The sequence below is a fragment of the Mytilus galloprovincialis genome, chromosome 3 (assembly GCF_965363235.1).
Source record: "Mytilus galloprovincialis chromosome 3, xbMytGall1.hap1.1, whole genome shotgun sequence".
Taxonomy (NCBI): Eukaryota; Metazoa; Mollusca; class Bivalvia; order Mytilida; family Mytilidae; genus Mytilus; species Mytilus galloprovincialis.
In genome coordinates this window covers 59,192,331-59,210,594 of record NC_134840.1, presented here as the reverse complement: position 1 = coordinate 59,210,594, position 18,264 = coordinate 59,192,331, and the positions used below count along the sequence as shown (strand labels likewise).

Genomic DNA, 18,264 nt, shown 5'->3' with positions numbered 1-18,264 from the left:
ACATGCTGTAGTGGAGGGGCATTAAATCATATCCTTGTCCTTTTGTACATCTGTACGTATGTCCCAAAATTGGTTTTAGTGCTCTAACATTAGTTTGCCTCAACCAAATGTCCTGAAACTCTTATTTATAATGCTTATAACCGCAAAACACAGACCCAATCATGGTGGTGTCTCTTTAAAAAGTTCTAGAGTTATGTCCCTTTTTAAATGAAAAAAAATGTTGAATTCCTTTTTTTCTAACGTTAGTTTGCATCCACCAAACGTCATTGACAACATTTTTAGTGAAACATGTAAAAAGTCTAATGCATTAACCATAAATTAAACCACCTTAAATATACCTCTGCAAATAATCTTTCCTTATAAGATAAAAAAGAATATCAGTCCATAAAAATAGCTTTAATATTTAGATGTCATCACAGCAGTCATTCACACTGACACACTATATACTCTCTCTTTCTCTCTCATAGTATACTTAAGGAGGCTCGCAGGTATAAATTTTTAGAAAAAAATAAAGGTTTATTATTCATTACATATTTTATTTATTACCTTTATTAGTTATTACTTCATCATATGGTTAAAAAATCATTCCAAAAAATCAATGCATGTTGGCCCCAGGTGACTTTTAAAATGCAAATATCATTGAAAAAATTCAAAATTATCTCACTTTGATGCAATTTTTTGGCATTAAAATTGAAATATCTTTTTTAACTCATCGGTGACCTATTTTTTTATTGTTGTTTTCGAATAAGTTATACATAAACTAAATTGTAAAATTGAAGGGACTTCTGTAATTTTGATCTCTTTTTTATTTCGATATTACCTCTATTTCTCCTATTAGGTCAACAGAAAAAAGGACATTTTCTTTCCAAGGTAGATAGTGAGCTTAAATGAACGGTTACCCTATTTTTTTATTTCGTTTTTCTATTAAGTATAAGATAAATTTCATATATAGAAAAATATAGCGAAGTCCTATATTAAATAAAAAAAATTGATTAAGACCCGCGAGCGCCATTAATGACCTTACCTGGTAAGATAACTCTTAAATAATTAACAACATAACCCCAGGCAAGACCATTGGCTACATCTCCAGCAGGAAGTAACATCTCTGTTTTCAAAGGAAAATCTTCTCCTAAAACAAAACAAATTGTTAACAGATCTGTCAGTTTCTCTTAAAGAATAATCCACCCATTTCATAATTAAATTGACTTGAAAGTGTTTTATTTTCTTTTTAATTTTACAAAGCAATTAGAAGATTATCATACATTCACCACAGCAACATTGATTTCTATACTTAAACTAAACTACATCTTCATGATTTTTTCCATGGAATCATCAAAATTTTGCAAGAATAAACACTGTTTTGTCACAGTCTATTTTGGTTTTGATACTTTGAAATCTATTATTAATATAGTTTCCTGCCCTTTTCACTTCTAGCAGACCTGATGAAGCTTATTTCAGAAACATGTGTCGGTTGCATAAAAATTGGTATTATACATCCATCACAAAGCTACTAAACCCAACAAAGAAAGATTACATTTTTCTGTGATATATTACAGGCACTTACCACTGACAATATTGTGTAGACTTTTAAGATGAGATTTTGTTTGTCCATTATAAGGTACATAAGTGACCCACTGTAGAGCATCAGGTATGTAGATGTCATTACGTCTGTCTACCACAGGAATTACCCTTACTCTTCTTTTGAGGATACCATCATGGAGCGCAGCCAGTACCCTCAGCTGTAGCATCTTGTCTTTAACTGAATTCTGTGTCATCAGAAAAATAAACCATCTACAATTCTGCACAGCTTTAATTAGTGTATTAGACTTCACCTCTGGGTCATTTGGGCTATCAGGATTTTTCAGGATACTGTGTATCCCCTTCTCTTCCAGGTATTCAATAATTTCTTTGGCACTCCGTTTGTCTTCTGTGTCTTCAGAATGAGCTATATAAACCTGATATTGGTATTCAAGTTCTGGTGTAGGTTCCAAGTCTTCCAGCTTAGGCCTGGTGATTGGGCTTTCCTGAAAATGATTTAGATATCAATACTATTTATATTATGTGTGTGGCCATAGATTTAAAAAAAAATGATAGATACTGTACATTTTAAATTAAAACTTATAGTCATAATTAAAGTAAAACATCATAGAACTAGAAACAACAAAAAGGCTGCAGACAAAAACATTTTTTTCGTGGATTGCTGTAAACTTACATATTTGTGAATATTTGGTTTTGTGGTTTTGCCAACCTCAGTAGACAAAGCCTATTGAATATATGATATTCGTTGAACATTTGAATTCGTGGTTCACTTGTACCCACAAAACCCACAAAAATTGGTATCCAAAGAATAATAATGAATCCACAGTATACTTAATCAATGTTTCAGTATTAAGTTTGAGCAGGTGAACACTATTATAAAGGAAAAACAAGTTTGACATTAATACAAACCTTTGGCATAACTTTTTCAGTTAACTGTAAATCTTGTTTTATTGCTTTTACTAAAACTTCAGACACTTTCTCAGTTTCATCTGTAAAAACAAATTAGGTGATTTCATAATTATTTTTTTATGTTACATTAGAGTTTATGAAACAAAAAAAGTCTGTTCAGACAGGTAAATTTTAGATAGGAGGTGATTTATAATTGGCAGGAATGGCTTGTTTTTTTATGCTGGTTTCAAACACTAGATATATTGCAAATAGACAACTTTATTGTTGAAGACTATCTCTAGAAGTCTTTTGGTTATTTGTGTTACATGGGTTGCTGACTCATTTACCAAACTTTCCATTTTGAGTTTTCCTTCCTCGGAGATCAGTATTTTTGTGATTTTACTTTTTACATATAACAAGTACCAGTACCACATATGATGCCAAGTCCCTTTTAATTTATACGATGTGCAAAAATTTATTATCATAATTTATTATTACTATTATCAATATCAAGACTAAATTTTGTATTATAAATTTTTAATTTTTGTATATTACCATTGAAAAGAACAACTCTTGCTTTATTTCTAGATATGTCAAAGTGGTTTATCACAGAGTTCATGGTATAGTAAAACCTTGCTAACTGTAACTTCTTGTCATCTATACTAAACTTTGCTAAATGGTGATCTTCCATTGCTTTCATTGCCCCTATGGCACTTGGGTATTCACAAATGCAGAAATATGTCTGAAAAGGTATTTGAAAAGTATGAACAAACATAATATATAATATGAGTGGTTCATTTTTTGTGAAACAATTATTCTCAAGGTCTATAGAAAAAAAATGTAGATTCATTAAACCCTTAAAAAACACTCAGTTACAATATGATTATATAACCACAATTTGAGAAATCTGAAAATTTGTTTACATGCTCTGGTGGAGTGATGCCCCATTGGCAATCATATACTAATACCACATCTTTTTATCTTTAACTTATACTGATTTTCTTAAAGTCATATCTGCAATTATGCATTGATTTTTTTCAAATGGGTTAATAAATGAAAACGAAAACATTGGCAGGTTTTGCTTAATTGAACTACAATGTCTCATGCAAGCGCACAATGATATGCCCTTGTAAAAATGATTTGGACAGGAGCTCAAGGTTACTGAACATAAACAATGAAATTATGACCAACACATGATTTTCCAAAACTGATGATATAGAAGGAAAAAAATAAAATAATCAAGGCTTCTTGATAAAGACACCAAAAATAACTATTCACCTGATCACCATCAGTAATACTGTAAAGTTTGACAGCAAATTTTCTAATGTTTCCCCCTCTAATTGTATTGGAAAGTTCCAAAACTTTAACCAGTTTGATATTTTCATCTATTTTTGACAGATCAAAATGGCAAGTACATGATGTTGGTACCATTTCATAAAACTTTGTTGACACATGGTTCTGAAGGGAGGTTGATTGATACCAATCTGATTCTATCAGTTTATTTTCCAAATCTGTGAAAAATAAACAAATGATTAAACTGTACATGTCATATGCAGGTAAATATAAATTTAAAATAATTAATTAAGGAGAAAATTGGTAAGACATGCTAAATAACCGCAGATTTACAGTTGAAAAAAACTAAAATCAATAAACTGAATGTAAGAACAAACTGGAGAATACTAAAAGATTAGCCATCACAAAGGGCCCCTAGGAAGTCCACAAATAACTTGTAATGGTTTTTTTTTTATCATAGCTCATACTAATGCAAAGCAGAAATTCAAACAAAACAGCAATGGGTTTTAATGCTAACATGTTTTGTTCATATGCACAGCAATGACTAAGTTGAACTAATGTTTTGTTCATGACTTTTTATGTTTGGTTTTCTTACTTCCACCTGACAGTCTTAGAAGTGGTGTGTACTTTAAAAATACACTTCTAGTTATTAACATCATCAATGAAAAAAGATAAAAACAAAAAAGTACACAGATGAGCCATCCGAACTATCATTTTGACGAACGAACGGACAACGAATAAATGGACAAATGAACGAACGAAGGGACGAACGAATAAACGGACAAATGAACTATTGGATGGACAAACAGAAGCACAAACCAAAAAACATAATACCAATAAATGGGGCATAAAAATCATTTACAAAAAGTATACCTGGTAGGATGTATTGAAGTAATCCTGCATAATGTGACCATACCAGACCATGAGCTACATTTCCTGCAGGCATCAATTGTCTTATAGTCTCTTTTTCTGAAAAAGGAAATAACACATTTATTTAACACACAGATTTCTTAATCGCTGTCTATTCTGTTAAAAATTGCAAAAATAGGTTACTATATTAACCATAAAATAGAAGTATCAATATGTACTAGCTTAAATTTTAATTCTCAAGTAAAAAGGATACAATTACAGCAATAGAACCCTTTTCTTTTTATATTATGTCTAAGTTAAAAATCTAAAGACTCTTTCAGCACTCTTGGTTACATTCCCAAGACCATTTTTAATTAGTGATGGAAGCTGGAAGGCCCAGAGATATCATTGAAATTTGACCGTAAAATTAGCAAGCCTAGTCAATTAAGATCTGAGTCGAATACACATTACCAAATGTTGGGTTTCAAGTTTTGGTTGTTGCCATGTTGTTTTAGTTAAAATGCATGTTTTTTTATACACCTAGGTAATTTCACAAGGAGGCAGTTTTTGTCAACCCTAGTTCCCTACAGGCATGTGTATACATCTAAATGGTTTTAAATTAAATGTCCATTAAAAGTAATAGACGGGAATGAATCCAGCAATTTTTAAAAGGTAGCTTTTGCAAAAATACATTGGGATAACGGAAAAGAATGCCCAAATCTTATTTTTGCAAATTTTTTAAGCTTTTAATGTAATATTCTTTGTGGTGTTCTGTAAACTTGTTAACCTTTTCATTGTCTTTCATTTTTTTTGTCATGGCATTGTTATTTTCTCTTAAACGAGATTCAAATCCCCTTGGCATCTTTCACCTCTTATTCTGTATGACATACATCTATGAAAAAATAGGAGAAAAGGGATATGTGTCAATAAAACAACAATCATACAAGATTAAGATAAGATCCTTGTGTTGTTTATATGGATTTTTTATTTTCCAAACTGTCTACACTTGTAAGTACTTTAAATTCTGAATTATTGCGTGAATTTATTATTGTAGTTTTGTCATTTAAGACTAAAATGCAATTTTAATTTTTGCAATATTTAGAAAAATCCTGTTTGATTCATGTAAAAAAATCTAAAATGCGAGTTTTTATTATTGCGATATAACCCTGTTGCATTTTTCGCAATAAAAAAACATTGCAATAATTTCTGAATTTAAAGTAAGTATATTAGCTGGTGTCTTCTTTATAAACTATTTCAACATACCTCTTATCCTTTCAATGGTCTCAGTAACCCAAGAATCATTTTCTTTTGTAAACACAATTTTTCTAGCTTCTTGTAATACTGCTATTTGTGGAATCTATAAAGAAAATAAAAAATCTTAACTATGACAATTATATAATGACCTGTCACCAATATACACTAACAGAGTACATTTGTGTACATTGGTTTTATATAATGATGACACAATTTTTCAATCGGTTCAATTGAGTTCTGGAGCTGGCAAGTTAGTAACTGCTAGTAGTTGTTTGTTTATTTATGTATCATTTTCATTGTGCTGTGTTTCTTTTGTTGCCTGTTTTGAAATCAGACTCTTCTTTTAAACTGCATTTTACTGTGCGTATTTCTGTGTGTTTATTTATTCTAAATTGGCTAGAGATATAGGTAGAGGGTTGAGATTTCACAAAACATGTTAAACCTCGCCACATTTTGGTGCCTGTCCCAAGGCAGGAAGGAGCCTCTTGACTTCGATGGTATTGTATGTTTTTAAATTATAGTTCATTTATATGTTAAAGATTTTAGTATGAAAACCATTTTCACTGTACTAGTACACATTTTTATTTAGGGGTCAGTTGAGGTCAACCTACATATGTGGGATTTTCTTGTTGGGTTAAAGAACCATTGGTGGCCTTCGGCTGTTATCTGCTCTGGTCAGGTTGTTGTCTTTTTGACATATTCTCCATTTCCACTCTCAATTCTATTTATAGTAATGTGCTCTTCTAAAGTGCAGCTTATGTCTGGGGTCTAGTCTTAGCCATGTCAAAGACTTGAAAATTAGAATTTGATGCTTCCCTGTTAAGCAAATGTCTGCACTTAGGAGTTAGAAAAGAGAGACGATCGATACCAGAGGGACAGTCAAACTCATATATCGAAAAAAAACTGACAACACCATGGCTAAAAATATAAAAACAGACAAACAATAGTACACATGACACAACATAGAAAACTAAAGAATAAGCAACACGAACCCAACCAAAAACTAGGGGTGATCTCAGGTGCTTCGGAAGGGTAAGCAGATCCTGCTCCACATGTGGCACCCATAGTGTTGCTTATGCTTAAAACATACATGGTCAGCTCAGAGTTAGAATAAAGAATGTGTACCATCATGATTTTAATCATGTCATCTTTTATAAAAATAGAATGCATTGGTCCGAACTTATCTACACTTTTGACCATGTTTAAGATCCTGAAAAATCCATGATCTTTAATAGGTTTAAGATTAATCAGATTAAGGAACGAAATTATTTTTACCTTTTCTTCGATACAAAGAATATGCCTGTGCCACACAATTTTGTTATGTAAGTAACAAGAATTTGAATTCCTTCTGAATAAATGAAGCGATGAATTAAGTGTTAAAATTTTTTATTATACATACATCTTTCTCTTCAATACCATGTAGTAAAAGAACAACTGAAAGCTGCTGTTTCCTTTGGGATCTTTCTAGACCTATTAGTAATTCTAGATTGCACCAGCTACTTTGCATGGCATTCTTAGTGATGAATAGGAGTGTCTTATCAACTTTATCCACCAATTCTGTTAAACTAGACAGAAATATTTGTCCTGGTTGTAATTCATCCTGAGTAAGGATGTTTAAGTCTTTAAACGCTTCCAATTTTGGAAGGATTTCATCAAATACCAGTTGTTGATCATCAAGTTCATTACTGTGAGAAAGGAATACTTGTATGGTAGTCATTCTTTTCCTGAAACAAATTTTAAAGTACATATTATCTATCTATTTGTGGTACGTGTTTTGGGACATTGACCATTGTATCATACTTTTTTGGTACATTTCTAACCAGATGGGGATCTAGGATTTTGAAAAATAGGGACCAGTGATCTCCCAAACAAGACAAAGTTTTGAGTGCAACCAGTAATATTTTGCTTTGCAAATGTCCAATCCTGAACAGTTGGGGCAAAAAGTCTTGAAATAGAAAATGACATACATACCCTAATCATGGCTAAATTCAATATACCTTAATCAGTATGGGGTATTACTTGTACAAGTTATCTATTTACTTAAAGAAGCAAAAAAATATATACTTAGATAAGTAAATTATAATGTTTAAATAATCTCCCCTTAATTTTCCCAAAAATTTACATTTAATTTTCTCAAGTTTTGAGATGTATATTCAACCAAGAAACTGATTGCTGCAAAGATCTTAAGTATTTGCGCAAAGCCTTCATAAATTGCTCCTTTGCAGCTTTTTTAATGTTAAGTCTTCTGAAGATAACAGACCAATAGGATTTTCATTGTCCATTAAATTACACTTAAATGTTAAAAGTAAAGACATCTGCAATGAACAGACAAATTAAACTGCTATTTGAGCAAAGAAATCCTAAGAATTTGGGAAATGAAGATAAGATGACTGTTTCACTTATATAAGTAAACTAGAGGCCCTCAAGAGCCTGTGTCGCTCACCTTGGTCTATGTGCATATTAACAATGGACACAGATAAATTCATGACAAAATTGTGTTTTGGTGATGGTGATGTGTTTGTAGATCTTTCTTTACTGAACATTCTTGTTGCTACAATTATCTCTATCTATAATGAACTTGGCCCAGAAATTACAGTGGAAAATATTTCCTCAAAATTTACAAAAATTAACAAAAATTTATGAAAATTGTTAACAATTGACTATAAAGAGCAACAACTCCTTAAGGGGTCAATTGACACTTTTGGTCATGTTGACTTATTTGTAGATCTTATTTTGCTGAACATTATTGCTGTTTACAGTTTATCTCTATCTATAATAATATTCAAGATAATAATCAAAATCTGCAAAATTTCCTTAAAATTACTAATTCGGGGGCAGCAACCCAACAACAGGTTGTCCGATTTGTCTGAAAATTTCAGGGCAGATAGATCTTGACCTGATAATTAATTTTATCCATGTCAGATTTGCTCTAAATGCTTTGGTTTTTGAGTTATAAGCCAAAAAATGCATTTTACCCCTATGTTCTATTTTTAGACATGGCAGCCATCGTGGTTAGTTGGTTGGGTCACGCCACACATTTTTTTAACTATAAACCCCAATGATGATTGTGGCCAAGTTTGGTTTAATTTGGCCCAGTAGTTTCAGAGAAGATTTTTGTAAAAGATTACAAAAATTTACGAAAAATTGGTCAAAGTTGACTATAAAGGGCAATAACTCCTTAAGGGGTCAACTGACCATTTTAGTCATATTAGCTTATTTGTAGATCTTACTTTGCTGGACATTATTGCTGTTTACAGTTTATCTCTTTCTATAATAATATTCAAGATAATAACCAAAATCTGCAAAATTTCCTTCAAATTACTTTTTTCGGGGCAGCAACCCAACAACCCGTTGTCCGATTCATTTGAAAGTTTCAGGGCAGATAGATTTTCCCTTGATGAACAATTTTACTTCCGTCAGATTTGCTCTAAATGCTTTGGTTTCAGAGATATAAGCCAAAATCTACATTTCACCCCTATGTTCTATTTTTAGCCATGGCGGCCATCTTGGTTAGTTGGCCGGGTCACGCCACACATTTTTTAAACAAGATACCCCAAAGATGATTGTGGTCAAGTTTGGATTAATTTGGCCCAGCAGTTTCAGAGGAGAAGATTTTTGTAATAGATTACTAAGATTTACGAAAAATGGTAAAAAAATGACTATAAAGGGCAATAACTCCAAAAGGGATCAACTGACCATTTCGGTCATTTGTCTTATTTGTAAATCTTACTTTGCTGAACATTATTGCTGTTTACAGTTTATCTCTATCTGTAATAATATTCAAGATAATAACCAAAAACAGCAAAATTTCCTTAAAATTACCAATTCAGCGGCAGCAACCCAACAACCGGTTGTCCCATTCATCTGAAAATTTCAGGGCAGAGATATCTTGACCTGATAAACAATTTTCCTCCTGTCAGATTTGCTCTAAATGCTTTGGTTTTTTAGTTATAAGCCAAAAAACTGCATTTTACCCCTATGTTCTATTTTTAGCCATGGCAGCCATCTTGGTTGGTTGGCGGGGTCACGCCACACATTTTTAAAACTAGATACCCCAATGATGATTGTGGCCAAGTTTGGTTAAATTTGGCCAAGTAGTTTCAGAAGAGAAGATTTTTATAAAAGTTAACGACGACGGACGCCGGACGCCAAGTGATGGGAAAAGCTCACTTGGCCCTTAGCTATTTTGACAGCTTTAATAATAAAGTTATTTAATCAGAGCCGGCAAAATCATAACATATTTTCTAGTTTGCCGAAGCCAGCAAAATAGCCAGTGTTTTAAATCATACCAAATAGATGAAAATATTTTTTTTAAATCTTGTAGAAAACCAGTACTGAGCTTCTTTTTTATAATTTGGTTTTATAAAGTTGATATATATACACATGGAAAAAAGTATTGCAACACCAAATTGAAATTCAAATTAAAAAAAACACTCCTTTTTTCTGTGATATAATTTGTTGAATAGAGCTATTTATAGAATAACTAATCGAAGAATTCAAATAGAGAAAAATATTCAACGAGTGACCGAACAACACATAATTCACGAATGCGCGTAGCGCATGAGTTATTCAGTGTTGTTCGGTCACGAGTTGAATATTTTCGATATTTTAATTCTTTAATTAGTTATTCTTTTTATTACATTGGCAAATGGCTTTTTTTTTTAAAAGAAATTAATGTAAAACATGTCAGGAACTATATCTTTTTTCTACGCATTCACAATTTGTTTTGATCCGCCGTTATCGACGACTTGACATATCCTCATTGTTTTCAACACTTTAAATAATAAATTTTATAAAGTTATGTGATTGACATCTTGTAATTGGTCATCCACAACTCTTAACTGCAGCAAGATGGCAGATTATCAGCATGAGAGAAGCAGGTATTTCGTTGTGACAATTGCACGTATTGTTGGTCATCACCCGTTTTGAGATTAAAAATCAGGCAACAAACAATGTTAAAGGCCTTCCGAGATCAAGAAGACACCCTATAACATCTGCTTGGGAAAATCAAGCACAATGAAGGTTGGTCAGAAGGATACCCATTGCAAACAAATCAATCCTAAAAAGACAGTGATGGCCATACAGGAGACTTTAAACATGAACTGTTCGAGATCGACTCATCGCTACTGGTTATCGTACCGGGGACCTTTGCTTACGATCAGACACACAGTTGCCCGTATCCAATGTATTGCAGAGCTCGCCAAAGTTGGGAATTAGCATCGTGGAGGAAGATCCATTATTCCAATGGCATTTGGTTTATCTTTCTTGGCTCGAACATAGCCCGGATTTGAACCATGTCGAGCATATATGGGACACAATTGGGCGTAAAGTGCGCAAAAGGACACCCAAGTTCAAACACGTCATGAAATAAACAATGTCCTTCGTTAGGAATGGTTGCTGCTACCTTAGCAACAAATTAGTCTACTTATGGCAAGAATCAGAAAACGTTCGACTACAGTAAAAGTTGTAAAATGCATTTTTTGTTACAAAAAAACACTTCATTTTGTTATTTAAATTGTGGTTAGATTTTTTATTCATACAGTTTTTGTTCGTTTTAATGCCAATGTGATCATCAACTATGTTTAAATATTATTTTAGAAATATTTTATCAAATGCCATCCAAAATAAGAGGCTGATTTTTCAAGTTTTGGAAAATCAAGGTGTTGCAATAATTATTTCCATGTGTATCTTTGCCATTTGTTACCCAGTGTTAGATGCAAGTAGCTTAAATTTGAAGATATTTTTTTCAGTTTTTAATTTATTTCACTTGTTCTTCCATCTTGTTATTTTACTCTCGACTCGACTAAACCTGCCCACGGGGTAGGTAGAACTCAACTCGGGTTAAAAGGTTAATTGATGATGTGTTTGACCCGTTCGATTTAAACTCTACTGACACGAGCAACCCGAATTTATCAAATCGTATTCGACTGAGCCGGATTGATTGCCGAGTTTATGAACTTCGTCCTTGCTTTGAAGTGTGGGCCTCCTTGATAATTTTCTGTGGCACAGTGCCGCATGGCTATTATTTCAGAATAGTTGATGTGCAATTGCTCGAGGTTTTTATTATAACTATCAAAATCCTTGCACATGTCACTACCGAACTTTAAGACTCGGTGGTTCTAGCGGTGTATCACCACCTTGTGATTATGATGTGAAATAAGTAGTATGCACATTCATCATCTAGACAGGAGAACCAGTCTAATACAACTTTGTGAATATTTGTGAAAATTAACTATAATAGTTTGAGAAAAACGAATTGGTGTATTGATAAGTTCTACTTAAATTATTTATGTATTTAAACTCACCGTTAATACTAGTATAACCAAACATTCATATTCTTTTAACCGTGTTTTACATATATAATACATGCACATATAATATCACCTATACATATATATATATATATATACTAGTATTTAACTCCCAAAATTTCCGAAATGATCCGGAAAACCAGCCTATAGATTATCGATTTCCAAAAAATTGCACATGTATAGTTGCCAAAACTAAATAAAAGAAAACACAAAATATATATACTTTTTTATATTTTTCTTTTTTAGTCAAAACTTCTATAACCTCGATAACACAATAAATATGGAAGTTTTTTTCCCCTTCTGGCTGTGGATTTAAAAAAAGTCTTGATTGTGAATCATTTCATTTCATAAATTTGGGCTTATATATAAATAATTGTTTTACAAACTGTGAAAACCCATATATTTAAATTTTTTATGTCTAAATATATCTGACAAACAAACCAGGCTAATAAAAGTTCCAAAATGACTTAAGAAGAAAATGTATGGTAGCTAGTATTTAAAAAAAGATTGATTGATTGATGGTGTTGAACGCCACTATCGGACTATAAGCTATGTCGTGGTTGTCAGTTTTTGTTAGTGTCACCGGGTAGCCGGAGTGCCAGAGAGAAACACCTACCTTCGGGCGGAAAATAAATAATTCTAGTTAATTACTAGTAAAATTTGAGTCGAATGAACATGACACGTGCGGGGATTAATTTTTGATAATTAACGTCCAGTGGCATGTATTTCATACATGGTCACACGAGAACAAATTAACAGTATATATGAAGGTATGTCTTGTAATAGAAGCCGTCCGGGAAAGGGGTCGGGGAAATTTGGACTGCCACTGGGTAGTGAGGGTTAATTGGATAGGGACAGAAAGTTTGTCTTGCAACAGGGCACTTACGGACAACTCAAATAGTTACAAGGATTCTTGGCATACAAAGATCGACCACGTTCGGGGTTAGAACTCATAGACTTTCAAATAGAAAATACGAATGCAAATATATGATTATTAAAGTATCGTTTAATATAAAATAAGGAGATGTATCAAGGAATTATCTGTTATTAGAGTGGATCAAAATCTTAAGGTTTTAAAAGATCAGCCAATTATTGCATGTTTATAAAAGATCATTTCAATTCTTATAATGCCTTAGTAGTCGGTTTTTGTTTTTTGTTTTATTCAATTCTGCTAAAAGCTTGCAAAATCAAAAGAAACCTATTGGCATTGTACATATGATACATTTATAAAAACTTCTTTTGATAGGAAAAGTAAATAAGTCACTTAAGCGAATTTCTATAGAAGCGAAATGACCGGTACCCGAAAGACTCCGATTTAACATCGCAAAAGATTTTTTATGTCAAAGTCAAAAGCCATAATTATGATATATATGATTGAGAACACCTTTGGACCAGTAATGGGTCAGTAAATAGCTCAACCGTCTCTGCAATAGTCCTACAAATTGCAAAAATAAGAGATTGTTGTTAGAAAGACGGACGAAAACAGCCGTCGCAGTGATATCTTAGTATTGAATGTTGATCCTAACATGGAATGACGGAGAACGATTTTTAAAAGTGTTGTTCAGGTCAGTGGAGAATACAGGGGGAGGGGGTTCGGGGTGGGGGTGGCCTCCCTTTTTGGACGATCAATGCATTTGAATGGGGACATGCAGTTGGACACCCCCTTTTATCCTGGGTTAGTAACCCCCCTTTTTTAAATGGCTGGATCCGCCCCTGCAGGTTCACAGACAACAACATTCAATTCTATATATGGTATATGTATTTGGTGATACCAAGGGCTCTGCATGGGCTCCGTGTTTAATCCTTACTTAAATCATAAATATGGAACCATTAGATATACTAGTGTTGTATACCCTCCTTAAATCAATAGATTAATTTATTGTCATAACATATATATATATAACACTTCTAACATTTTCATTACTATCAAGTAGTCAATAGTGTTATAAATTTAGTCCTGGTATCTATGATGGGTTTATTTATTGAACAGTGAACCTATTGATAATTTAGTCATGATTTATTTATCAGTTATTGTAGATTTTGTACTAGCTTTCAGTTGATGCTGACAATGCTTGTTTTGCATTCTGTCCTTTTGTTAGTTGTTTTGCGAACCATGAAAATCTGTCGAGTCCAACTATTGTGTGCGCTCACGAACATGTTTAACAACGAAACACTCTATGTGTGTATGTCTAAATCAGACCGTTGGTTTTCTCGAGTTTGAATCATATTTGGCATTTTTTAATGTTCATTTTGTTGCTCACATTCATGTTATTTGGACAATGGTGGATAGTTCTCTCATTTTGCAATGTCACGTTTCCTTGGATTATCAGTTCTACCAAATTTGCCGAAACATTCGCTGTTCCCTTATATCATAGCCCACATATAAATTATGTGACTTGAGGTGCAAGTTCAACTTGCACTTTCGATGCGGAAAACGATACGTATGAGAACAAATATGATATTATTGTTTGTGATAAATCTATGTACATGTTACACTATTCATATGAGGAAAATGAAATATTAACACGGAAGAAAGACGCTTGATTTTCGAATCGGATACGTCTTCTTGACCCTTTTCAACATAAGGTCCTTGAATATTTTAGAATGACAAGAAGAAAAATCTTTGTTCCATTTCTACTTCTTATCTAAACACAGGTAAACTACTAGTTTGACATCCTGTCTTTTACTGAAACTTTAAAGAAATTAAAAATTCTGAATTAATGCATATCCTTACATGAAGTACATATGTACTGATATCTTATGAAAATATAAAAGTTTTAGGTATAACCCACGTGATTTAAATGTGCACATCACGCGATTATCTTGGACTGATGGACAAAATAAAAGAAGACGTCAATTTTCCGCGGGACATACAAATAATTATTGTCAACGACATCGTCTCACTTCAAGTTCCATTTTTTATGTGGAATTATGGGAGGTAGTGCTTGTGTATAATAATTGATATCAGTGCTGATTTATTTTTCAGAATGGGTTTATAAGAACAGAACGATTAAACATACCTTATTCTCAATTTTGTTTAAACAACTGCCTTCAGTTTTGCTTCATACACACTTGTTTATATGCACGACAAAGTTATGATATCCTTTTTGGAAAGTTTCCGATATGTTACAAAATTCTTTCAATGCAACAGGATATGAACACGAAGTAATCATGTATAGGACGATTAAGTACACCACTCAGTATATATCTTATTAATTCTTGTATCCTAATGGTAAACCCCCGTGTTGTATATACCCGGTCCAGATGTTATCTTGATAAACGATGCACAGTACGTTAACCTGTATGTCCTTCTTCCGTTTTTAAAACATGTCAAACATCAAAACAAACTTTTTCGATAATCAATATTTTGGTTATAATACTCAAATTTACCATAATACTATGAGATATCGGTATAAGAAACTTTCTCTGAGCTGTTGATTAATAAAAACCCTACTATGAATGCTACTTTCACATGATTTATTAACCTATTTTAAAAAGAGGTTAAAATAGTGATAATATGTTACTACTGAAGTAATCAAACAACCTATATCTTACTTTTATAAAACTATATATATTATTACCTTTTTTTAATATTTGAGATATGACCTATTATCCAAGTTGAATGCGGAAATATCCCTTCAATCTGAAAGCAAACCCAGTAATTCCCAATTTCTGGTAAGGTTGCCAAAACTTATTATACATGTATATAAAATACCTTTAGTATAAGGTCATATCGTATTCTACAATACGTCAATTTAATGTCGTACACACGATGAAAAATTAATATCATTATCTTTTTTTTTTAACTATACACAGGTCTATATATATATATATATATAAATCTGTATGTTAACTGCGCATGGACATGAAAATTTCCACTGGACAATGACAATGCAAACTGACTGAAATATTTCAAATTCAGTGAATTATAGGAACGAATACAATTTAAGGAATGGTTTTTATTTGATCACTTTATGTTCATTCATCCACAAAAGAACATATCACTGACAATATTCAATATTATATAGTAATTCGCTTAATAGTCTTATAATATTAGTGTGTGAAAAAAAATCACAAAAATACTGAAATCCGAGGAAAATTCAAAACGGAAAGTTTCTAATCAAATGGCAAAATCAAAGGATTAAACACATCAAACGAATGGACAACAACTGTCAGATTCCTGACTTGGTACAGGCATTTTAAAATATAGAAATGGTGGATTAAGCCTGTTTTTATAGAGCAAAACCTCTAACTTGTATGACAGTTGCATCAAATTCCATTTTATTTACAACGATGTGTGAACAAAACAGACACATTAGGTTAACTAGTCAAAATATGGATATAGCAGTCATCAGTGTGTCACAATCTCAAAACAAACAAATATTTAACAAAATCACGTAAAGTTTCTATCAAATTTATAAACCACATTCATTGTTTCGCGTGTATAAGGTCAGAAAATATAAACGTCACATAGAAATAAATATAAAATAATTTTGCCGTTCAAAGTATTTTAAAAAAAATAATTTCACATGGGGAATGGTGGTATACAGGGTTTAAAAATCAAAAGTTATGTAGGAACTAATTTTAGAAATAGACCAAGATTTAAAATTATCCAGACGTTCTTTATAATTTTTGATAATCAACATATGTTTAATACCACTACGCGAGTAAACAATTTTGTCGTTTAAAGTATTTTCAAATTTATAATAGAACAATAACATTATGACATAGAATAGAACAATAGCATAATTGCGGGATCTTCAAAAGTACAGAGTCACGTCATATGAACCAAAGAAACACAAAAAGTCACACATACGAAGCATACCAGCGAAAATGAAAGATAATACAAACACATTGACGGGATGTATAAGTACCGAGCCACGTCAAGTGAAAATGATAGTAATAAAACTATATTTAATTTAAAAGTTAGAAGAACGTTCCTATATTTTTATCAAACATTGCTTTTTGCTCTAGAATTATCCAATGCAGTTTCATGATACAACAATAAGAATTTACGACAGTCTATCAATTTGTTTTATCGAACCTCTTGTCTGTTTTTCCCTTTGGTTCAAATTGGAGAGAAATGTCAAAATCGAAAGATATTTTCATTAATATATATTGATATAATCATAAATTATATCAGCTTGTATAGCAATGTCAAAATGAAAGAAAAAGCACTCGAATTCTTGTTGCTGTTGTGAAACGTACGTTGTAGATGAACCAACGTCGTTTCTCCATCTATTTTTTCAAATCAGAGGGAAATTGCACAAGAATAATAAACAAAGAATTTTGAGAAAATATACCGGTACCTCGAAATTTTCGCAACCAATTAAAAGCCTTTTGTTTGAAAATCAACTTTCTGTCTAGTAATAAGTATCTAAGTAGCTATATAGTTAAGGTTCATGCGGACCCTTTTGGCTAAAATGGCCGTGTTTTCACCTCAAAATTTACTGAGAGTACAGACAAACCTGTGCATCTGAAAAAGTTTTAAGACATAGCATGCTCTAGATAAATAAAATGGTGAATTGGTGTATGTAAACCGAAAATTGATCATTTGGTGTCGTTGGCTATATAAACTGATAAAACAATCAATTGGTGTCCGTTGCAGGATCACATATAAAACTGTTTTACAGGTTCGTCAAGATCACGGACTGACGGAGCAAATAATTTATTGATTCCAAATATCAATCCAAATCTATCGGTTAAGTATCTAAAGGTATCTATCGGTTTTTTGACAGGGGACTTTCTTTTTGATTTTTTCTTGGAGTTCAGTATTCTTGTTATTTTACCTTTCATACATTGAGTTCAAGTCCTTGTTATGATATAAATGATATAAGAAAAAGAAAAGGAAATGTTCTCCCAAAAATGAAAACAAGTCATCTTAAATATGTAAAATAAAAAATGTATAACCTTTTAATATTTTTCTTCTATTGAATATATGTGAAAGGATTTAACAAACAAACCTCGGCCAGCAGCAATCTGTTTGTAGATCTGAATAGACAGTGTTTGTGCTACTATATGTTTAAGTTTTAGTTTTACATCAAATATTTCAATGAATATCGAAACTAATAATGAACATTCTTGTGGTATATATTTGTATTGTTTATCAAGGACATGCTGTCAAAAACGT

General features: G+C 32.1%; 1 protein-coding gene across 2 annotated transcripts in view; it reads right to left on the bottom strand.

Moving 5' to 3' along the window:
* LOC143068472 (uncharacterized) overlaps positions 1–15,836 on the bottom strand; it is a 28,601-nt gene extending 12,765 nt beyond the window's left edge. The window contains exons 1-9 of one of the 2 annotated variants that reach the window (XM_076242566.1): positions 15,716–15,836; positions 7,223–7,547; positions 5,833–5,926; positions 4,594–4,689; positions 3,706–3,938; positions 2,983–3,169; positions 2,449–2,528; positions 1,565–2,024; positions 1,025–1,129 (exon numbers count right to left, since the gene is read on the bottom strand). In XM_076242566.1, the coding sequence (XP_076098681.1) occupies positions 1,025–1,129; positions 1,565–2,024; positions 2,449–2,528; positions 2,983–3,169; positions 3,706–3,938; positions 4,594–4,689; positions 5,833–5,926; positions 7,223–7,540 (1,573 nt within the window). In that variant the 5' untranslated portion in view covers positions 7,541–7,547; positions 15,716–15,836. Of the gene's footprint in view, positions 1–1,024; positions 1,130–1,564; positions 2,025–2,448; positions 2,529–2,982; positions 3,170–3,705; positions 3,939–4,593; positions 4,690–5,832; positions 5,927–7,222; positions 7,548–15,154; positions 15,515–15,715 lie in introns of those variants that run through there. The other variant, XM_076242565.1, reaches the window with a different exon arrangement.
* Positions 15,837–18,264: the final 2,428 nt, after the last annotated feature.